This window comes from Myodes glareolus, chromosome 13, assembly GCF_982192425.1.
Source record: "Myodes glareolus chromosome 13, mMyoGla1.1, whole genome shotgun sequence".
NCBI lineage: Eukaryota > Metazoa > Chordata > Mammalia > Rodentia > Cricetidae > Myodes > Myodes glareolus.
Genome location: NC_142038.1, coordinates 16,940,037 through 16,963,447, shown reverse-complemented (window position 1 = coordinate 16,963,447; position 23,411 = coordinate 16,940,037). Strand labels below are relative to the sequence as shown.

Genomic DNA, 23,411 nt, shown 5'->3' with positions numbered 1-23,411 from the left:
TCCATTTTGAGACACTCAAATTTATAGATAACAGGTTGAAAAACCGACCTTTACATGATGCAGTAAGGAATCTAACAAAAAATTGAAGCTGACAGCACAGCTCTAAGACCGGACATTTGAAGTCATTTAAGGGAATGAGATTAGATAAAATGGAGAGGAGTCTCAGTAGCAGCTTATACAGTTTATGTTTTTAATAACCAAGTTCAAAGCCGAGTGGTTGTTGGCTGTTCTGTTGATGACTGTCTCTGATCCTTGAATTTCAAATTCTTATCTATTCATCATTGTGTTTTCGAGCGAATTATTTAACATGTTACTGGGTTACTAGTTTGTAGTTTTGGAGAAACGATTTTAAAAACTGAAGACAGAAATGAAACAAAAGGAGAGAGGAGAGAGAGAGAGAGAGAGAGAGAGAGAGAGAGAGAGAGAGAGAGAGAGAGAGAGAGAGAATGATAGATTTGGGATTAAAATTTAATGTCAGAGCCCAGGTTTTCTGTATTCCTTTTGATGTCTCTTTTTATTAAAGGCCCCTTTAAAGCCAAAGGGATTGCTGAAATGACAGAGAGCAGGAGACGCTGCACTTCTACAAGGGTTTGAATCACACAGCAGGTTGGTTTAGCAGGAAAAGACGCTTGTGCTGGAGCAAAGCAAGCACTGCCTTTCACGTTTCTGTTCTTTCCTGACTTTGCAAGAAGAAATTGATGCATGGCGGAAGTGTAGTCCCACATATGACCTGCTTTTGACTTATTTATGTCATGGGCTACCACCTGTGCAATTACTTTCTTCCACTTAGTTCATATAAACATGGTCTCTCATATGCATCTTTTGTAATGCTTTAAAGTCAAGTGACCCTGTATTAGGAAATGACAATAGTCAATCCAACTAGTCTTGATTTTAGAAAATAAAAGTGATCATGGTGATTATTTATTGAGTATTTGAGGGACATTTATAGAATCATCCTATATGCAGTATTTAATGTATTTAAATGCAGTATTTTCTGTTGTGATTTTAACTATGGTCCCAATGTGATACAGAAAATTCTGCCAATGGTCAAGTTTTATTTTCTATCTTAGGAAACATAATTTATTTTAGTCATTCTCTATGATAATCCCTCTAACATTTTGGTACATAGTGTAATAACAATATGTTCTGTGGCTTCTATTAATGTAAACTACATAATTGGCTATTTTAACATTTATTTGATTTTTATGACAGCCAATTTCAATCATTCAGTGGTCATAAGAGGTCTGTCCCCACTATAAGGGACAGAACATATAAACAACATCTCCAGCAGAGCATTCCAGGAGACAACGAGCAACAATGTAAAAACATGGTACAAATATTGTATGTGCTCTTTGATTCCCTGATCAGGAATTTCTTGACTAATTGGATGCAAGCATTCTTTTGCTACTAAATTATTCTACTTCAATATTTCTTCCTCTGCTAGAAGCCTTATATAGTCTTGAATTTCAGAGGCACATAAAGATGTACATGTTTATGTGAGCATATATGTGTACGAAACTATATATACAATGTATATATTACATATATATAATTATATATATATGTAATTTTGCTGAAGAAGAATCAGACAGTCCCTAACAAAGTCTGCTAATTTCTACCTTTAGTTACTCATTTGATATTGGCATTAAAATTGATAGTTTTCAATTGGATTGCTCGTCGTTTAAAACTCACTAAAATGGTTCAGAATAAATTAATTCAAAGAGTGTACTTCATTAACTCCTGATTATTCTTTGCCCTGTTCCTTCTCCAGATGGAAAACAACTTGTTTTCACAATAAGAGATAAAGAGATTGGCAGAAGGAGAGAGAATTTTCTCGTGTGGGGCCAAGCTGGAAGTTTCAGTTGCTTGAGCTCTTATTCCCAATTTGAGAAAAGACTCCAGAACTCACTGAAGACTACCAGCACATGCATTTAGATGCTCCAGGACTTGATGGTTATGCTAGTCTAATGCTTTCTTTGCCTTCAGTATATTTTGTGTTTACTTTTTGCTGGATTCTTTCCAGGACATCTCATGGGAATATTTTGCAACAACTCAAAGATAGAGAATATTTTTACATGACAATATGACACATTTACTGAGAAGAGATTCTCTCAGAACCTTAGCCTTTGATTCCATTTATTTGCCCTTTGTTCTCCGTGCTGTGTAGAAGCATAAAAATAATTCTGCTTCCAGGAAAAGTGTATATTCTTTATTGTGAAAGAGCTGCTCTATACATTCCTCTGCAGCACATCACTGGCTTTTCTTTAATAATAAATTTCCTGATATAACTTCTAACTTCAGCATCACTTCATTTCTCAGATCCATTAGTATCAGAGTTATAACATGAAAATAAAACTTGTGTCATGGATCACTGGTGTTTGAGAAAACACCGTGGCAATGCCATATGCTAAGAATTAAAAATTGACAGCACATGCCACAGGGATAGTTGCTAATACCACAGACACTTCCTTCTGCACAGCCTACCTTCAGTTTATTTGTCCTCTTCACTCTCTGCTCTCATGTTCCACTGGAAAACTGACTTTCCTGCTTATGCCCAGCAGGTCGTATTTGTGAGATTTAAATTTTGTATTATAAAAGAACATCATTGAAAGACTGGCCTTGGTGTAACTTTATGTCACCTGACCACAGCTCAATGTCAGTTTGACAATGAGAAACTGCTTAGTTTTCTCATCATGAACAATAAAGAGATGGCATACGTAAGGTCAACCAGGGGATACAGGTACACATAGTACCCTATTTCTCAATAGACCTCACTTTTGGGACAGTCTGAGAGAAAGGCGTGTTGGAAAAATCCCAAGTTCTCATCTATTATTCTGTATCTTGGTTTCAAATCTAGAACTCAATGCACATCATTTTTCTAACTATGAAGGTCATACTTTTCTTAGCAGTTTCCAGAATCGTGCTTATTCTTTTTGAGTATTCATAAACACTTATAGTGGCATAGCAAAAGATCTTATCTCTAATGATAGCTCCCATTTTTGTATCTATTTAGGGGATGGAGGATGTCAGACTTTGAAACCAATGGTCAACGATTCCAGGATTCTGAAGTAACAACTTCACTTTTTTAGAACACCTAGTTAACAAAGAAGTGAAAACATCTTTGGAGACTGTCCGAAAGATAAACCATTGTCAGTATAGTCTGTAAATGGCAACTGAGGACTTTAAACACAAACTATATAAACTTCAAGTAAATCTAGGTAGTAGTAATATTTATTCTCTAGCCAGTCATGCATCCTCGTCCGAGATCCGCACTCCAGAAATTTTTGTCTCTGATGCTTGGTATTAAATCTGAAGCTTTGCCCTCTTAAGCCTTCTATTCTAATTAAAGTGAATGCTTCTGGCCAGTCAAAGGAAGTTGGAAGGATGTGTTTTTCTGGGAGTGTGGGAGATAGGCACAAAGTATTAACTGAAGACATAAAGCTTATTATTGTCTAAATTTTAGACAAGTTGTTGAGAATGATATTTTTAGGAGCAATATGGGGTTGTGATTTTTTTTTTCGGGGTATCCACATACTCCATTTTTTGAGCAAACACAGCATTATTAACAACCTCCATCAGTTATATCTCTCTTAACACTGTTTCATGCTCTTCTGCCCTTTTGACCTTGTTTGCTGTCTTTCTATTCAAACTCATATAGCCATTCTTTAGACAATGAGCCTGGAACCAATCTTTCCTTTTGTGTCTACTGATAGATGACATATGCCTGAGTTTAGGATTCATCTTTGTGATTTGGACTGATCCAATCAACTCCAATGTGCCAACTTAACCTTGTCACCTGTCTACAGGTTCATGTTGAGAGAAACAAACATCCACTGAATATTAAGAGCCTCGATCACAAACATCCTGCTCAAATGGCAGTGTCTGAGACAACCTGGTTAACAGAATGAAGAATTATATCAGGGCACCAAACTATAAAACTTCTTAGAAGATTGTGAAGGCAAGAGCGAAATTCTCTAAGTCTACACACTAATGCATCGAATAAATCCTTGCCATTCATTTGGAGAATGAAATAATCAAAAATAATGTGTACATGTGTGTGCATATATTCCTGATAATTTCATGCATTTATTTTGCAATCATTTTCATTTGAAAATTTTCCTCTTTCTCAACATAATCCAAACACTGATCACCTTGTCGCAAGAGGATTGACGATGGGTGCATACCTGTTATGGAGCGTGTTGTGGCACTTTCGTAAAGAGGGACACCTTCTCCTGCATTGTTGAAAGCTTTTAAGGAGATTACATAATGAGAACTTGACTCTGAAAACAGAAACAAATTGGACATGTGAATTAGTGTATTGAAATGCCTATGGCGAACGTTCCCTGAAAACAAATTTAATATAATGTTATAAATGAATTGATGTTTGAAAACCAGTGGGTCGGATTCTGGGAACTACCCGCTCTAATGGAGATAGAGACTTTCGATCTTCCTGAATCCTCACATGAGCAGGGAATGCATAAGTAGGTGGTGGAAACAAGAGCATTTAGACATGCTGTGCAGGATAGGTGATGATGTTTGCCCTTTATCCCTGAAACACAAGTTTTTGTGAGTTATCAGCTGCCAGCCCAGTGACCCAAGTGTCAGCCATGTCTGTGTCAGTCAAAACCAAAAGTGAGCATCAGACTGAAAATGAGACCAATCCTCAGAACCTCGGACATATTAGTTTAGGGAACAAATACAAATACTTGGAACTGACCAGTGAAAGTTCCACTCCAGGACATGACCAGTTATAGTTAAATTAACTTGACACAACCTTAAGGAACCCGAGAAGAGGGAATTTCAGCAGAAGAATTGTCCACGTTAGATTGTCCTCTGATAGTGTCTGTGAGAAATTGCCTTTATTGATGATTGACATGGGAATATTCAGGCTATTGTGGGAAACAGTACAACTCAGGCAAGTGATATAGGGTTGTATAAGAAAGGCTGATGAACACAAACCAGAGAACCAGCCTGCAACCAGCACATCCCCACGATATATGCTTCAAATTTCTTCTTCAGTTCCTACAATGACTTTTCTCAGTGATGAACTATGAACTGGAATTATGTGTTCATACACACATACACAATACACAATACAGATGCCATTGTTCATACACAATACAGATGCCATTGTTCATGGTGTTCATCATACAAACAGAATAAAAACAGGACAGGACATGAACTAAGAATGACATGGAAGAAGGTATCAAATATAAAAGTTGGCGAGGGAAAAGCTAAAACACACTAAGCGTAGTCCTTAAAGAAGAAAATCCAAAATGTACACAATAAATACAGAAGGATACATTTCCTTTTGTTGACTTAATCTTTAAAAATGCAAATAAAAGCAGCATATGAGTTATCAGGGCAGAAATAGACCATCATTAATTTTTATTAAAGCAATAGCTTATGAGACAAAATTATAGTAATTTATTTTTTTTCTAGATAGAAAAATATAACTAAAGGATTTTCTAGATAGTCAGAATTAGTAATAAATATAAAGAATCAAACAATCAAACTATTATTCACATCCAAACTATTATTGCATTACATTTTATTGACCACCAGAACTAACGAAAAATGAGTTTTAGACATCCAAAATGACCAGAGGAAACTACAACCAAAGTAAATGAATCAAACTAAGTGTCAGGAGAAATTTAATTATGTATTGGCCTATGCTATGATACTCTAATGATCAGAGAATTAATAGATCACAATGATTGTCTATATACAATAATCAAATGAATCATTTTTATATGGTGGAACTTCTGTTCCTGTCATTGTAAGGCAAACATAATATATATAAAGCAATGAAAGACTATGAGGCCTACAATTTTACATATACTGTGCCATTTTGAGCAAGAGTCTTGGTAGAGATAGAAGGACACACAGAATTAACACATAGTAGTTAAAGCCCCATGTTCCCAAATTTGACTAGAAAAAACTGTTTAATTTTTTAAAGAAGGATTTTAATCCCTTGTCATATTCTATTCACTTAAAAAGTCAAGAAGGACAGACTTGATAGCACAAGCATGCCCAGTGTATAGGCTGCAGCTGTGTGTGGATCTGGTGATCCCAAGTTTAGAGATGGAAACAGGGCTTAAATCATCCTGCCATACTAGAAAGGGAAAAATAAGCCAATGAGGATGGCAATCTCCTGTCTACAGAATCAAGGATTATTGTATAGAGGGTTCCACTGACCTCTAAAGAAAGTCATCATCGAAGGAACTTCAGTGTATCAGCTCCCTGAAATATATGTACGCATGCTAATTTATAGAGATATTTTAGGCTAAAAACCATTGGTCAGCTCTGAGGTTGCCAAATAATCACATAACTATCTGAGAAACTGGGAAGGAAATCAGTATTTATGTTTTTCCTAAATAAGATTCATTCTAGCGTGAGCAGATAGTTTGAGCATCACTTTAAACATTTCTTAAAAAAAAGCTGAAGGAGAGAAATGGAGTATTGTCATTCTACCATTTCAATGAGTGAGTTAATCCACCATCACATATTCACAATTACTCAGAAAATCAAGGAACAACCATGCACCAGGTGTCTCAGATGGAAGGCACCCCTGCCCTCTAAAGTCTAGTTACAGGGACTAGCTTCTAACTGCTGGAACACAGCAAACAGAGCAGAGAAACATGCTGAACCCAGTAAAAACACGCATGTAAGTACCTATGTGTTCTGTGTGATTTTTTTGTGCCAGGGTATTTACATAACCATGATGAGGTTTTCAAATGAGTGAGTTTATATTGAATGATGATTTTTGAAAATCTATTAGGTCACTTTTCTTTCAAGGAGTTTGAATGTAACTTAACAGCATATGTTAAAGACAATAACATTCAAAATAATCATGTTCTCAAACTACAATATAACAAAAATAATGATATAAGATCATATCTCATGCAGGTCTTTGACTTCCATGTGATGGATTGCTGCTAGTTGAAAAAGTAAACGTGTGTGTGTGTGTGTGTGTGTCACACACGCACATGCGCATGCGTAGAAGCGCATATGTTTATCATCAAAGTAGTTTATTTTTAAGGAAGTAATCAATAATCAAATGTCAAGTGTTCTCTGAGATTCATGACTGGTTGTAAAACATGAACCTCCCTTATTAGCTTAGTAAGTTAATTCTGAATGGGGGAGAAAAGAAATACTACATAAAATTAAGCAATAAAATATACAGTATGCTCTCTGAATACCGTTTGAGAGTAGAGGCCTGAATGGTCATGAAGGATCAGGCCATGTGAGAAGGGTTTCCAGCAGATATTTACTCTCAAGTGGGGCTTGTGGAAGGAGGTGGGGTCTATTAGGGGATCATAGAAAGTAAAAATATTTGAAAGAAATCTGGGAATGATGAACATACACTTAGGAAAGGTAGAAAAATACTCATCTATTGTGACATTTACCCATTCTAGTTATATCAGTGTTTCTTGATCTCATTTCTTATTTCAGACAGATGATTCATCTATACATTAAGACATAAACACTTATATTTGGTATTAACCTAATGAAATAGGAAATGGCTTCTTGTAGATAAAATTTAATTTAGCTCAATCTCGTACACCTCTACATTTGCATTTATCTAGGTATTTATCAAGGTGTGGAAATGAGACCAGGATTTTGATATTCCTATACACAGGATCTAGACTATTTATTTGCCTTAAATGGCTTTGAGATTTGTTTCCTTGTAATCAGAGTGAACAAAGGACAGTAAGCCAGACTCGGTGCCTGCACGAGAAATGATAAGGGAGAAAGATTCCTAGGAGCCAAAGATGAACTGCAATTCAGTTTGAGGACATTATTAATCCAAATAAGGTGGCCTAAGCATAGTCAAATTCTCTAGAAACCCAGACTTTTGCTTGAAAACAACACCCTTTAAATATCTGTAACGAAATTAGATAAACTAATCAATTCGTGCTGGCAAATAGATCCTTGTGAATCTAGACCTACTATGGTCAGGGGGCCAGTGTAGCTTTAAGTCCTTTATGCGAAGGTGCTGTCTGCAAGCATCCCCCCTCCTGGTACTGGGAATCTCTAAGAAGTCCAGCAGCTAGGGACAGTCACTATAGACATGCCAGGGAGAAGGATTCTCTGGTTTTCTCTCTGCTCCTGACAAGTGCTTTTATAAAGAACAGCAACGTTACCACCTGCACTACGAGATCCAGCGTGGGAGCTCTCTAGCACACATGATGCTTTTGTCTGCATTCTGGACCTCCAGAGGAAACAATAGGCTTCCCCCCTCCCACATTAGGTGTGATCCTCTAATGACCTTGTCTGCACAAGGAAGATAAACTTGTTAATCATTTAATGGCAAACTTAGGGGACGCAAGGAACGCTTTAATATCCTTTTTATATGTGGATGGAGGGATATTCTTTGAATTTGTCTTGAGCTCAGAAAGCTTTCATAGTGTCCGGAGAAGCCTGAATGTTCTCCCCTACAATTTGCAACAAGTTGGATTTTTATCAGTTCACCGCTAGAGGGCAATGTGGAACTATTTTTCTGCACATGCTCAGAGCTTTCACGTTTAAAATCAGTAAATTAGAAAACAACGGCCTAGAATCACTGCCAGAATGGAAGCATCAAATGAGTGAAGCGCATTTACTATTATCATAATGAATTCCAAATGAATTAATCATTAATTATGGTCAGACTCCATTGTTCAGGAATATGCTTAATGACAATTATGACAATAAATTTATTTTTGGGTATTTGCTGTAATGTTGCAGAGATACAGGCTTGACAAATGTATCAGTTATCTCTGCAAATAAAGTGTGGCAGTTTTCTCATTTGAATTTAATGTGATTTAATCATACAGGAGGGATTTGGATCTTGGTAGGTTTCCCTGGGAATTATTTTTATTTATAGATATTCTGTGGGAGTTCACATATTTCACGGCATTGAACAGAATTTTTTCTTTCTAATCTTTGACTGGTCAACGCTTCTTTTACAACAGTTCTATTTGGGATTAAGGAAATTAAAGAAATTCTTAAGAACCCTGAGCATGCGCAAGTAGATGACTGGGCCCATTATTGCTTGAGTGTCTTGAAAGGGGGAGGGAGAGGAGAGGGAAGCACATTTATTGATTATAGGGTTGTAAAGGCAAGGGAACAGTTATTGGAAGAAGACTTGGTGTCCTTCCCAAGAGACGTGGGAGGTAAGAGACTCATTATTCTAACAGCCTGTGTTAATCCTTCTCTGGAGGTTAGAGATGAATTTGCTCTCTGGGAGTCAGAGAATGAATCCGGAAATATTAGGGGCAGACCGATAGTCTGTCCTTAGTAACAAATGCCGAGCATGAAGAACTTCATTATTTTAATTAATATTTTATGGGAATTAAATGCCAGTGGTGTGCGCCAGATTGACAGCTCACGGTCTTTTCCTCTTTACTGATTGTGTACTTCTTTCCGAGGCCCTACCCATGCCAAGTGCTTGCCGGGCCCCAGGATCCATGTTCTCTCATCTTCTCTATTCTCCGTCAGCACTGCCAACAAGTCAATTAGGGAGAATGAGAACCCTAGCTGTTTCCTAATGCAAACCCCTGCTCCTTGGAAAGCACCGGGGCTACCACAACCACGGGATGGAGGCCACTGGATCATTGTGAGACCCGACGTGTTCCTGGAGACCTCTGACACTTCTGGACCTGAACTTCTTAATTAAGTGTAATGGGTGGAGAGTAAATCCAACAGACAGCATTGATCTCCGAGAAGGACAAGCAATTCAGACTTGAGGAAGATGCAATTCATATAATACACTCGATTCAACTTCATGACATAAACTCCTTTCCAAATTTAATTAAAACCTAACCTAAATCATTAGCTAACAAAGACTTCATTTTACTTCCCCAGAAGCTTTGCACAGGTAAAGGTCATATTACATGGTTTGTTCATTAGCCAGACTTATAGATACTAACTACTTCCTTAGTCAACGTGAAGAATTATTTAAGACTAAGGCATGAAATTATGTTATATTTTATTTAATTGCTAAAGGTCTACTATCAATAAGAAATTCAGGTGAAAAATTATTTTGGTTCTCAGTAGATAGCATTTGGCACTTGTTAAATAGACACATATGAGACAGAAAAACTATAAATGTGTACTATACTCAGATGCTGCTCAGCATGAATTTAACCATGAATGGAGAAGACTGAAATATGAATGTTCAAGAGGGAAAAAAATAAAGATGGTCGATGACTTAGGTTTACTTTCCTATGAACTAACAAGAAAAATGATTTATATCCTCAGATAAGTAAATCTGAGAAGGGGGGAGAGACTACATTAGCAGGTTTACATATAACGTTTCCAATATTTGTTATTCTAATAGCTCGTAATGAAGAAACTGTTAAAAATTGGAGAAAAAATAAGCACAACATGGTCTGGAGTCAGTGAGGTCTTGCGTGGGTGGTAGAAGTGTTCCTGACTTGTTGGATGATCAAATGTGATGTCGAAGAGTATGATAAGCAAGTGCAGGTGAAGCTCATAAGAGTTGGGGCATCTTTCCTGCCAGTACTAAACCTTGAAGACAGTGGTAATAGTCGTCCTCTTTGTCTCTTCTACATTCTTCTCTCTCTCTAAGTATTAAATGATTTTATGGATGGCTGGTTGAGTCCTTTATTAACTATATTCTTAATTTTACTTAATTTTAACTTTACTCTTCTCTGTAACATAGACTACTTATAAAATATTTTAATTGACTCATAGTTTTGTATATATTTATTGAGGATATGATATTTCAACACATCTACATATTGGTTAATGTTCAAAATCAGAGCAAATATCTAACCTCTCATTACTAGTAGCAATATTTAAAATCACTTTCTTCCCCATACACATGTCCACATATATGAATATATAGCCATTGTATTGTTTATTGCACAGTCATGTTACTGTGAAAGTGTCAGACACTGTTTTTTTCTTCTTGAAGTATAACTTAACCAAAGAAGGAAGTGAAAAGTTGACCAATTGGTCAACTTTTTAAGAAGTAGTTCTTAAATGGATGACTAGCTATCTTCTTCTTAAAGCTCAATAGTAAAATGCCTGATTTCAAGGCTCAGCCTCTTAGCCTTTTGTACTATATTTTTTGTTACTTTTGTAGCTGTTAAATATGAGATGGTAAATATAACAAAATAAAAAAAACTGTGCTTTACTATAGAATGATACAGCCTAGAAAAAAGAGAAAAAAAGTTGAAAGTAGGTGTATTTCAGAGGCTACTGTGATTGTATGGACAAATATCATAAGAGTCTGTCTTGAGGTGGTACAGTATGAATAAAAGGAAAATAAATGTAGCATACTTTATAGACATTTTTGAAGGGGTAGCAGAGAATGCAAAAAGATGGAGAACAACTCACAATTCTGGTTTCTGACAGGAGTGTGAAATGATTACTGGGACTAGAAAGACAAAAGCAAGCAAAATAAGACAATAGAAGAAATTTCAGTTTCTTCAGAAAACATCACAGGTAAAAATGGCTGACTGTCTGGAACTCAAACTTATTACAGGAATGTAAATGAACAAATTGGGACAGAATTGACTTTTCTGAGTCACAAGGGAAAAGTGCATTTGCTGAAGATGCTCTTCCACATCAATTCATCTCTGTCTTCTCTGATGGATATTCTAGTAATCTGGGGTTGTCATGCTATCAATAAACAAATTTTCCTCAATTGCCTCAAGAGTGTTATGAATAAGTATGAGTAAATAGTGGAAGGACGGTTCATGTTTATTTTAGTAATGTAGATCATGAGTTTTCATGCACTTAAGTCAGATGACACACTAGTAGGACCCAATGCTGTGTGTGCTCAAGGGAGCTCTTTTGTGGGGTTAGAGGTTTTGAGCTTCTTTCTTATGTATGCTGGAGAGCATAGAAAACATCCCTCATCCACGTAGCTACTGGGGTGTGCTTTGGCAGAGAGCCCTGGAAGTCAGGAAAGGATATGAGGACATGCTTGGATTACACAGCATTATACAGAGCTTACAAAATGCCATACACAATGAAATGCTTCCTCATCAAAACCGTGCATAAGGAAGTTAGGTAGACTTGGGAATACATAAGATACAGGGTTTCTTAATTATTATTATTGAGTAGTATTCAAAAAGGTTGGATTAAATCTAAAATTAGTTGAGAATATGGAATGAATACCTATGGGCTGAATTAATAAGAATACAAATATTTTCATACAGTGAATTAAAGTAAACAATCATTATGATAGTTTAAAAAGCCAGTTAAATTGGCTCCTCAGGACACAAACAAAACAATCAAATGAGTTCACAACAGACACCCAAAGAAGCAGCATGTGTTTTTATAAAACCCAGTGCTTTTGCCAAGCGGTCTTAGTGCACTTTAATTATTGCACTTGGGAGACTGAGGCAGGCAGATCTGGTCTAACAGCCTGGTCTATAAGAGCTAATTCCAGGACAGCTAGGGTTTTTACACAGGGAAATCCTGTTTTGAGAAACCACTCACACACATACAAAACCCAATGCTTTCTTGTTTCCTTCACACTTCCATTCTTAGGTTTGTGTTTCATTCTCTCATTCTCTTTGTTAATCTCTTCACCCATGTTTTTAGAGTTTTAGAAGAAATACTTAATGGGGGGTAGACAACCATAGAAACAATTGGCATGAAGAGAGAAAGAGAGAGAGAGAGAGAGAGAGAGAGAGAGAGAGAGAGAGAGAGAGAGAGTCCTAGAATAACGATAGGTATTAGTCTAATAACTGGACTCTAACTTAGGCCACTTGCTGAGGCAGATGCTGAACTTTGAAGGGCTTTATTATACTTGTCTTTGTTGGGATTCTAAAAAGCTCATTGTTTTTAGAGCTCATTCCAGAAGTGAAAACTAAAAGCGAAAGCAAACACACAGCTCACTGCACAGTAGCACACGGACTCAGAACTAGGTTTCCCTGCTGTGTGGGCAGCAATGATTTACTTCAGCATAAGGGCTAAGACATCAGTATCAATATGCCCTACTGTAATCTACCCTTAGTCGTAATTTGGAGGCCTCGTAAATAGGTGAAGATCACATTAACATAATTTATTTGCCCAACCCTCACAGCATATTGATATACATTAGAATAACTGCCATTTGAAATAAGACTTGCCTTTTACTCCACAGATATCTGTGACTCTCTTTGTGAACTCTGCACAGGTATATGAGTGTATACATGTGTTTGTGAATTAGCATGCCCTGTCCTTGCCTTTAATTGAGAGTTCTTTTTGTTTTGTGAACATTAACCATGAATTATGCCAAATAGATGACACTCAGCATCCAAATTCTTACATATTTTTATGCCTATTCTTTTATTGTATAGTTGTTCTTGCTTTCTTCATTATTCACAGGTGAATGCCCACTGAAGGTAAGCCATTGAGTGCTATGAGCAATGTTACAGTCTAGTATTTGCTGAGACTTGGTAAACACAATACCACATGCTGGTATGATGTAAATGGTACATGTTCAATCCATTGTGACATCAATACCCATTTACAGCCTTTGAGTATAATGGAAAAATAGTGTTTCTTTTCCATTTGTTTGTGTATATTTTGTCCTTGGGACAAATTCAGGCCCTTGCTCATGGGAGAAAAAAAAGGTCTACCATTCAGCAACAGCTACTTTCCATTTCAGTTAACTCTAATGAGCTTAAATAGTTGCCTATGTACAGTAGCTTCCATGCTATCCTGCACACTGACATAGAGTCTATGGTCGTCCATCTCTCCAGTGTGTTGCCAGAGTTGCTGAGTTGCATGTAGACAGCACCAATGGTAGACTAAGATGATGAAACATAGGTGTTCTTGAGTTTTTTCTACATTTTTATCTTCATATAAGAAGTAACTAATTACATATTATATGCAATGGCTTTCTGAAGAATGCTAATATTTTATAGACTGCACACTTATATAACACTTGATAATAAGAAAAAGAGGCCAATGGCTTAATACCTGATTTGGTTTCATTTATACAACCTATTCATTTACATCCCTCTAGCAAAAAGATTGGTTCAAAATGTTGACATTTTATCTACTTCAAATTTTCAAATCTGTGTTTTAAATTTTGAAAGTAATATATATTTCAGTGTATATTCTATGCAGGAAAATATGAACATATGAAAAAATAACATTTGTTAACAGTGGGAATGATATCACAATAATATTTCCCTGCTATCTATAAAATTAAACATATTTTAACACTGGACTTTAATAAAACTTGACAAAAAAGTTGAAATAATTATGTAAAGAAAAACCTGCTGCAAACAATAGCTAGCAATGGCAAATGGAACAAAGAATGTACTTGAAAACTTGATCATGAATAAATATACCCATTGACACAAGTTTTCCAAACTAAATCAGTATGCTCAATAAATACTTGGATTATTTGGGAAAATTGAAAAGGCAGACATTTGCACTAGATTAAATTACTAAATTAAATTAAATTAAAACTAAATAACTAAATCAAATGGACTTCACAAGAGTAAACTGAGAAGAAGCGAAATGTGATTATTAATATCAATAGTCAGTAGGTCACTAGGCAAAATTCAAGTGGAAAATACTCTGGCAACATGAAAATGAAGAAACGCCAAAATCACAAAAGTTGAAAAAATTAAAGCACCAAACAAAAAAATGAATCATATTACAGGTTTGCTATTGAATTTTTAAAAATATTTTTATCAGTTTAATGCATTTGAAATTTTTTGTTTCAGTTATGTGTCATTTTAATATGCTTTAATCACTTTATGTTTAGATTTGTTTGTTTATTTTACTAATGACTTAGTACTTGTTATTTGTTTGATAACCTGGAAAAGAAGGGACACACAAAGCAAATTCTAGTTCTTAGATGAGTTTAAAGTGAATTCTAAAGCAAGTGAGCCAGCTTCCAAAAGCAACAATACCTTTGGCTCAGCTGCTAATGGACAGACAACATGAAGCAAATGAAGGCTGAGGATAACATTGAGCGCAAGCAGACATTGGGAGTAGACTCGGGCCAGCTGAGAACAATTACCAAAGTAGATCCTTTCACAATTGGATGAGAAATTGCCAAGCAACTCAGTGTGAAAGATTCAGCGGTCATTTTGAATTTGAAGCAAATTGGAGAAGTGAAAAGGATCAATAAGCATGATTCATGAATAGATCTCCAAAGTGAACTGTCATTCTGAATGCTCTTCATCCCTTACTCTACACAATGCTAAGGATCATTTCTCTGTCTCATCGTGAACCCCAAATCTGGCAAAACTGATGGAAAAAGATTTTAAAATAATTAAAATATCAGCAATATCATATGCCATACTGATAAAATGAAGGGAGTCATCAAGATTATTACTTCAATTCACATAAATGAAAATTAACACCTTTACTTATCAAAATGTTTAACAAACTATGTATAGAATAAAACTATTTCAATGCAGAAAGAAAGAAAGATGCTTAGTGGTTAAGGACACTGACTCCCAGAGAAACTACATTTACATCCCAGCACCCACCTTGTTTGTGGTTAACATCCATCAAGAACTCCAGGCTAAAGTTCTGAGCACTCTCTTAGCTTCTATAGGCACCATGCACACACATGATGCACAGACATATGTGCAGGTAGTACACACATACACATAAAATAAAATAATTTAAGAAACTACTATCTCCAGATAAAAACATAACCCGAATATTTCCTACTCAACGGTGAAGAACTGAAGCCTTTTTATGACATTGCTGGAAGACAATAATGTTTAATTATAACAAAAGCACTTAGTAAGAAAAAAACTAAAAATTACAAAAGAAGTAAAATTATTCCTTTTGCTACATGACATGACCTTGTATTTATTAAATAACAAAGAGTTTGAAAAAAGCAACAAAATCTATTCGCGTTAGTTAATGATTTCAACAAAATTGAAACATACATTTAAATAGAAAAATTAGTCACTTTTGTGCACATTATAATTGAAAAAACAAGGTCAAGGCTATCCTGGTCTACAAAGCTACTTCCAGGACCATCACAGCTGTCACAAAAATAAACCCTGTTATGAAACATTAAAACAAAACAAGTGAAAAAAATCAGTAAACAAAAATATATAAGCAATTCCACTGTCAATGCATCAAATCTATAAAGCTCTAACCTATTTACTAAGGTGTTGAAATATTTATACAAGGAAAAGTACAATCAACTGAAGAAGGAAGTTGAATAAGGTAAATACAAATGGAAATACCTTTTATTTTTATTAATTAGCAACTATATTATTAAAATGTCAATACCATCAAAGTGTGTGGGGACTCAAAAACTGTGAGCTTGTTCCACCTCAATTGGAGGTCAAAGAGTTTGAGCTTATTTTTGCTTTCAAAGTGGCAATATCCCGACCTAGGATGTGGTTACTTGGTGATTTGGACATTAAGATGCTCATAGAGGTGGATCTGCTCCACCCTGACCAAAGTCATAGAATTTAAACCTATTCCTGATTCTCTAATTAAAATAGGAGGTTGGCCATAGGGAGTGGCTGTCTACAGAATACTTAGTCTACAGTGTGTCCTGCTCAAATCATCAAATGCTTTACCCAGGAAATAATGGCTTGATATCTCAAGTATTGAAGGAAGTAACTGTTCTGGTTGTTCTTTGTGTCAGGTTAAAGCAGTCTTTTGCCTTCTCCCCTTTTATAGTGTTGTATAAAAGCATATGAAAATTACAGAATCTGTTCAATTTCAGGAAGTCTCATTAATTAATTGTTTCTCTCAGTGTCTGTGCTAATGGGGTTATATTTAGGAAGTGGTCTCTTGTGCCAAGGCTTTTAGGTGTACTTCCCACTTTCTCTTCTATAAGGTTCAATGTGCCTGGCTTTATGTTGAGGTCTTTGATCCATTTGGACTTGAGTTTTGTGCATGGTGATAGATATGAATCTATTTTCATTCTTCTACATGCTGATATCCAGTTATGCCATCACCATTTGTTAAATATGCTTTCTTTTTTCCATTTAATATGTTTTGTTTCTTTGTCAAAAATCAGGAGTTCGAAGGTGTGTGTATTAATATCTGGGTCTTCGATTCATTTCTATTGGTCTTCCTGTCTGTTTTTATGTCAATACCAGGCTGTTTTCACACAGGCGAATATAGTATTCAGTATTCACTGAGTTGCCCTTCTGGCACTATTCTGTTTCTTTTTATTTCTTTCTTATCTCTGGTCCTCCTACCTAACATTTCTAATCCACATGACCCTACCCTAGAATGTATGAACCTCTCATGGCTGAACAACAACAGAAGTCACCACAAAAGGTGGCTTATGACAAAAATGATTTATAGATTCAATGAAATCCCTATCAAAGGTCCAGTGATCTCTGTGTAAAATAGAAAGTTTTCTGTGAAATGCTTGGTGATTCCAAAGGATCCTAAATGCCTATGAAAGTCAACAAGTTGGATGTGTCATGGGTTCTAGTTTGCAAAGCTTTTATAAACTAGTGTGGAGACGGGCCCATGTGCTAGAGTCCACAGCCCAGATACATACCCATAGATGTGAGGGCAAATGATTTTATAATAAAAGTGTCATGACAATTCAGTAGGGAATGACAGACTCAATATAGGTGACAGGATAGTTGGATGCAAGAGAATAAGTTAGGATCTTAGACTAAATACTATAGAATAATGAACTCACCTTGATCAGAACATTAACTGTAAAACTTAACCTAAAAGTTAATGGAAAAAAACGTAAAACAAAAGCTGCATGACATTGGCCAGCAATGGTCTTCTGGGCATAATGTTAGCTACAGAATCAACAAATGAAAAGATTGACAAGTAGGAGGAAAAGAAATTAATTGTAGACCAGAAGAAAATATCAAGGATATGAAACAAAACAACACAGCAGTATTGAGGAAAGCGTTATATTTTTATGTCTGATAAAAGACTAATATCCAGAAATTCAACAACAAAACATGAATGATTCAAAGATATAAAACACTTGAATATTTTTCTTCAGAGGAGACATAAAGATGTGAATAAACAGAGTATGATATAATGCTTAGAATCTCTAATAACTAGAACTTCGCATTCTTAGAGAGAAGTACAATGCAGCAAATTTATATTTTTCATGGTTAATATTTAAAAAAATAATGTCTTCACAAAAATTAGCAAAACTTGCTTCTACCTTTGTCAGTAATATGAAACAGAATATCTGTGATTGAAAGCAGTATCGTTACTAAAAATTTAGAAAATATTTTATATGATCGACCAACTCTACTTATGACTGTATGCCCCACAGAGAAGAACAAAGATTCAAACTTATATGTTAATCTATGTTTTATAGCATAATTCACAACATCTAAAGCTTGGAGAATTCAAGTCAATTTTAAAAAAATAATAAAATACTGATATATGATGCCTTGTGATTGACTCTTAACGATGCCATACTGCTAAAGTTAGGCACAAATAAACTATACTGTTTAATTTAAATGACCTTTCATTTGGGAAGTTAAACATTTCATCAGAGATAATCAGAGAAATAGGAAAAAAGTTGAAAAGTGAAGGAGTGAGAGGCATAAAGAATAGCTCAGAAATGTATAACTAACACAGTTTGAATGGAAAGAATCCTAGAGGAGTATGAAAGCAGTATGGCAATATAAATATTTGAATAAGTATTAATTATATATTTAAAATAACTATGGGAGATGGATTTGGATACATATACTAAGTAAAATGTATTTTAGGGTATGGAAATGCTCATTATCCTAATTTAATTATGCGCATTTTGTATAAATGTTTCGTTTAGGATATAGTACCTGCAAATATAACTCACGTGTGTCCATGCAAAATTAGAGTTAATTAAAAAAAAAGCAGACGAACTCGAAGACTTTAAGGAAGTGAGAGTGGTGTGAAGTGGTGTTGTGTTTTCTACAGTGAGCAGAGTGGGGTCATAAGCGCTGTCGGGATGAGAGCAGTGACAGTATTCGGTAGGCACATTGCTCATTTTACAAGACAGAGACAGTTATGGGGGTCAGTGCAGGGCAGCCGGACAACAAGAGGAACATATTTCAAACACTAGTTGTACACTTTTAAGATATATTATTTTGGGTACCACGAAAATAGGGACATTTGTAGGATTAATCCAAATTCTGCTTCTAGACTTTGTGAAACAGCCAAACTATTTGTGCATTCCCAATATTCAAGATTGAATAAAAGTGCCAGAAAAGGTTAGAGTAAAAACATGGTTCTTCATGAGAATGCCTTAATTGTTTCGTTGCTGTTTGATAATTTTATTTTACTGTGTATTGTTTGAAATAAGAAAGTAATACACAGAGGCAAAGCTTTATTTTGTTTATCCTCTATGAGTCTATGCAAATAATACTACATTGTGATTATGGAATAATTTGGTTCAAAGTAAAAATAAGAAAATAGGGAAGTAGAATTAAAGAGATATATTTGAATAATAAAATAGTAATTTCTAAGATGAATCAAACTGTATTTTTCATTGATGATCCTTATAGAATGTGCCTACTCCAGGATTCAAGAGGACAGATAGAGGGTGAACTCGGCTTACCACAAATGTGTGTGTGTGTGTGTGTGTGTACACAAACCTATAATAATGAAATAAAAAACTAATAAACACCACCCCAGGAGCTGTAGTGAACCAAAATTGAAAGTTTATGAGTATGCTGTTCAGACCTCATGGTGTGGCGCTGTTATTATCCTAGGCTTCCCTATTGGGTCAGGCCCCTAATCATCACCATATTGGTAGGAAGGAGACAAGACTCAAAGTGTCTCCATGTTCTTAAGTATCGTATGGGGATGAGAGGGGTACTGACATGGTACTGTTACTCCAGCACTTGGTAACATCTACCCACCTCTGTCCAAAGTCTGTGATCTAGCTTTTTACTGGGTGGTTATGTCTTGCTGGCAATCAGATGGATTTTTATTTCATTTTATTTAGCATTATTGTTTAAAAAGAAACCCAGAAAAGTCCCTCCGGAGTGTTCTTTCCAAAACAACAGTTACCAGGATGTTTCATGACAGGATCAATTGTTAACATGTATTGTTTTCAGCTGAGGATTCTGGATGTAGGACCCATTTTTATTTTTTGTAAACATTTCTATTACCGACCATGGTCCCTGGCATAGAGTGAACACTTAAAAACTTCAATCACATAATGAAAAAAAATCTGGTGAAATGGAGCAAATTAAAAGTTAAAAAAAAAAACTTATCGGAAAAATAAAACACAAGGTCCTCTCAGCCTATTGCTGAGAGTCAGAATACAACATGTATGCCTCTATAGTTTTTCTCTAAGTGATGTGTCCTCAAGAAAGCTCCCGTGATGAAACAAGCCATCTGCCTCAGAGAACTTCCTGCTCAGTAAACTGGAATATAAAATCCATAATGACTAGAGCTTTGTCAGCAAAGCATTTGTTGTATTTCTTTTGTGCAATGTGAAAAATACTCACGTCGGTCTCATAAATTTCCTGAGCAATCACCCACTGTTCGCTCAGCCTTTTGGATGTCAGGGAAGTCTGTGGTTGACTGATTCTCCAATGAATAATTCTAACAAGAAGGCTCACTCCCAGTGTGCTGCACTTTTGCTTATGATTAGAAACAGTAAGGTTCACTCTTGATTAATGACTGTTGTAGCAGTGCTCCGTACTAGAACACTCACACAGCACCAGTCCCATCCTTTACCCATCAGCCATAGCAGCTTCTCAACGGATCCTTTCCCCAACCATCAAATCTAGTAATGGACTAATGGTGGCTGCCATTATGGGGTTTTGTATTACTGCTCACTGGGGGAAATGAAAGGGGTTTGAATTTTGTTTATTCGTTTTGCTTTGCTTTTTGTTTATCCTTGAAATGAAGACTCAGAGTTGGCTGAATGATTAACAGGATGATTTTTAAAACATAGGGTGTCACAGTGAACATCTGTACAATATATTTTTGCTTTGTATTCTTTTTTATATAGAAAATATGTATACAAGTATGGATATGAGGACAAGATTAAAAGCACAAACACCACGATCAGTATTTATCATCTTTAAAGTTAAAAGACTATGTATTTAGGAGAAGTTGAGAAATCCCAAAACAGTAAGATATTATAACATCACTGACTTGTAAAAGAAAAGCCAGAACATAATTTTAGAAAAAATTAAAATATTTCACAAAATCACCTTCTCTATTAATTTTAACTATTTAAAAAGAGTTTATGAATTGTATTTTGTGGTGTTAGATTTAGTAGCAAAAAAATGTGGTGGCACTCATATATTGGAATACTTGGTTCCTAGTTGGTAGAACTGTTTGAGAAGGATTAGGAGGTGTGGTCTTGTTGGAGAAGGTTAGGCAACTGGGAGTGGGCCTTGATGTTTCAAAAGTATCTCTCTCTTCCTTATGCTGTGCTTTGTGAATTAAGATGTAAACTCCCAGCTAAAATCATTCCTGCCTGTCTCCCTGATGCCATAATCTCTGCTGTGATTTTTATGGATTCTATAACACACTGAACTCATGATCCCTAAATAAATGCCTTCTTTTATGAGTCGCCTTGGTCATGATGTTTCATCACAGTGATAGAATAGTAACTAAGATATGAAGTGATTCCTCTTATTATCTTAAAATTACAAGCTTAAAATTACAAGATGATTCCCAAAGTTTAAAGCCTACTCTTCACATATTGAAAGTTTTCACATTTAAGATAAGAAACTATTCAGCCATCTAAATCACAATAAAACAAGACCAAAACTTATCAAACTTAAAATGAAATTTTATCAAAACCATTTTTTAGAGGGAAGAAAGAAAGCTGATGAGGAGTGAGAACATGAAGAAGAATGTAGGGATGTTGGGAGGATGTGGAAAAATTTGATGGAGGGCAAAGAATATGATTAAAATATATTGCTTGGGAAAATATAAATAAAAGGGAAAAAGCAGGTTTTGTTTCCCGAAATTACATGATATTGTCTATAAAACAACTTCATCTTCTTGATGAGGCCTGTCTTCTTCCTTCACATTTCTTTTAGGATAACAAGCTGGTAATGTTCTTGTAACAGACTGAAGAAGCCTGAACATCAGGCTGAAGGAACCCTACTAACAGCAAGAAAACTGTCAACTCACAAAGGTTTCCTTCTGCTTCTCAAACCAGCTAGAAAGTACCAAGAAAAAAAATCCCTCCTCTACATCATTTATCAGTGTTATACATGCTTATTTCACGTTATTCTGATCCCTGTGTCCCATTTCTGTATGCTATCTGCCAGAGACATATATTCCTCAATTGGATCAAAATTATGATCTCTATTGTTTTATTATAAATTAGAATTTTAAGATTTTCTTCACAATCAGAAAGATTTGGAGGAATTACCACCTAAACAATGAATTATTATTTATTAGCATAAAATATTGTGTTAGAAAAAACCAATAATATGGATACGGGTAGCGCCAGTTATAAAATAAATATTGTTATGTTTCTGTTTTACATCTATAAATGCTCCTTTCCATTCAACAGTTCTGCTCTATACTATTAAAGTATTTCCTAATTTCTGCTAAGACAAGACTAATTAGTATACAAGCCTTGTGAATTATATTACCATGAGAATACAGCCCTTTTCCCCTTGCAGGTAAAATTCTTGGCTCTCTACATGTCTTCAAACTTTTGTTTACTTTGCACTAATTGAGCTTTCCTATGAGAACAGTCTCTGTAGAGCATCTATTGTATTTCATTCAAGCTTTTTGTTCTATATCTTGTAAGAAAACATAAACCTTCAAACACTACAATAAGGTTGGTGTGAATTTATTATTCATTTCCTGGAATGAATCTGCTGAGTGTTAAGGGATGAAGTTGACTATCTAGAAGAGAACTTTTCTAGATGACTGAGGAAGCAATTCTTTTGATTGCCTTAAAGTCTTCTTTCTGTAATCTCAACAACAAGACATTATTAAGTCTCCCTACTCCAATGCTGTCCTATAATGGTCCTGTGCATTCTTTTAGAACCTGGCAGCTTTGAAATTATTTTTTCATCCTGTCTTAGTATGTGGGTGATGCTTGACTCAGAAATTCAGTTTTAAAAGTTTAAGAGATTGAGAGAAAAATTAAGTTAATATTGAAAGCTAAATTTAGCTATGGTGGAAAATGATGCAAGCAACAGAGGTTGTTCTCTTGCAGGTTAGAGTGTCAAGTACCTACAGTCAGGCCACTAGCTGTGCCACAGTCTCCAGGACAGAATTGCTCCTCACACTGTTGGGAGCTGGTGGGTCCAGTGTTCCTCTCCACTGTATCACTCCAGTGTCCATTTGGTTTCACTATACCTTTTTCTCACCATTGTAGGGCTCCCCAAGGATATTCTCATGTAATTTATAACCTACTGAGCCTGATAAGCATCCTTAACACAAGTCTGTTGGTGAAGTGAAGACTCTTTCTCTGAGAGAAGTCAAGGTCACAGAGTTTAAAAGTTAAGAGTTTTTTTTTTTTACAATGTTTTCTTTTCTTCTAGGGAGAT

At 35.5% G+C, this 23,411-nt stretch overlaps 1 protein-coding gene across 1 annotated transcript in view; it reads right to left on the bottom strand.

Moving 5' to 3' along the window:
* Positions 1–23,411, bottom strand: part of Dcc (DCC netrin 1 receptor) — a 1,076,497-nt gene that overhangs the window by 111,882 nt on the left and 941,204 nt on the right. The window contains 1 exon segment of the mRNA XM_085676444.2: positions 4,185–4,280. Within this exon segment, the coding sequence (XP_085532570.2) occupies positions 4,185–4,280 (96 nt within the window).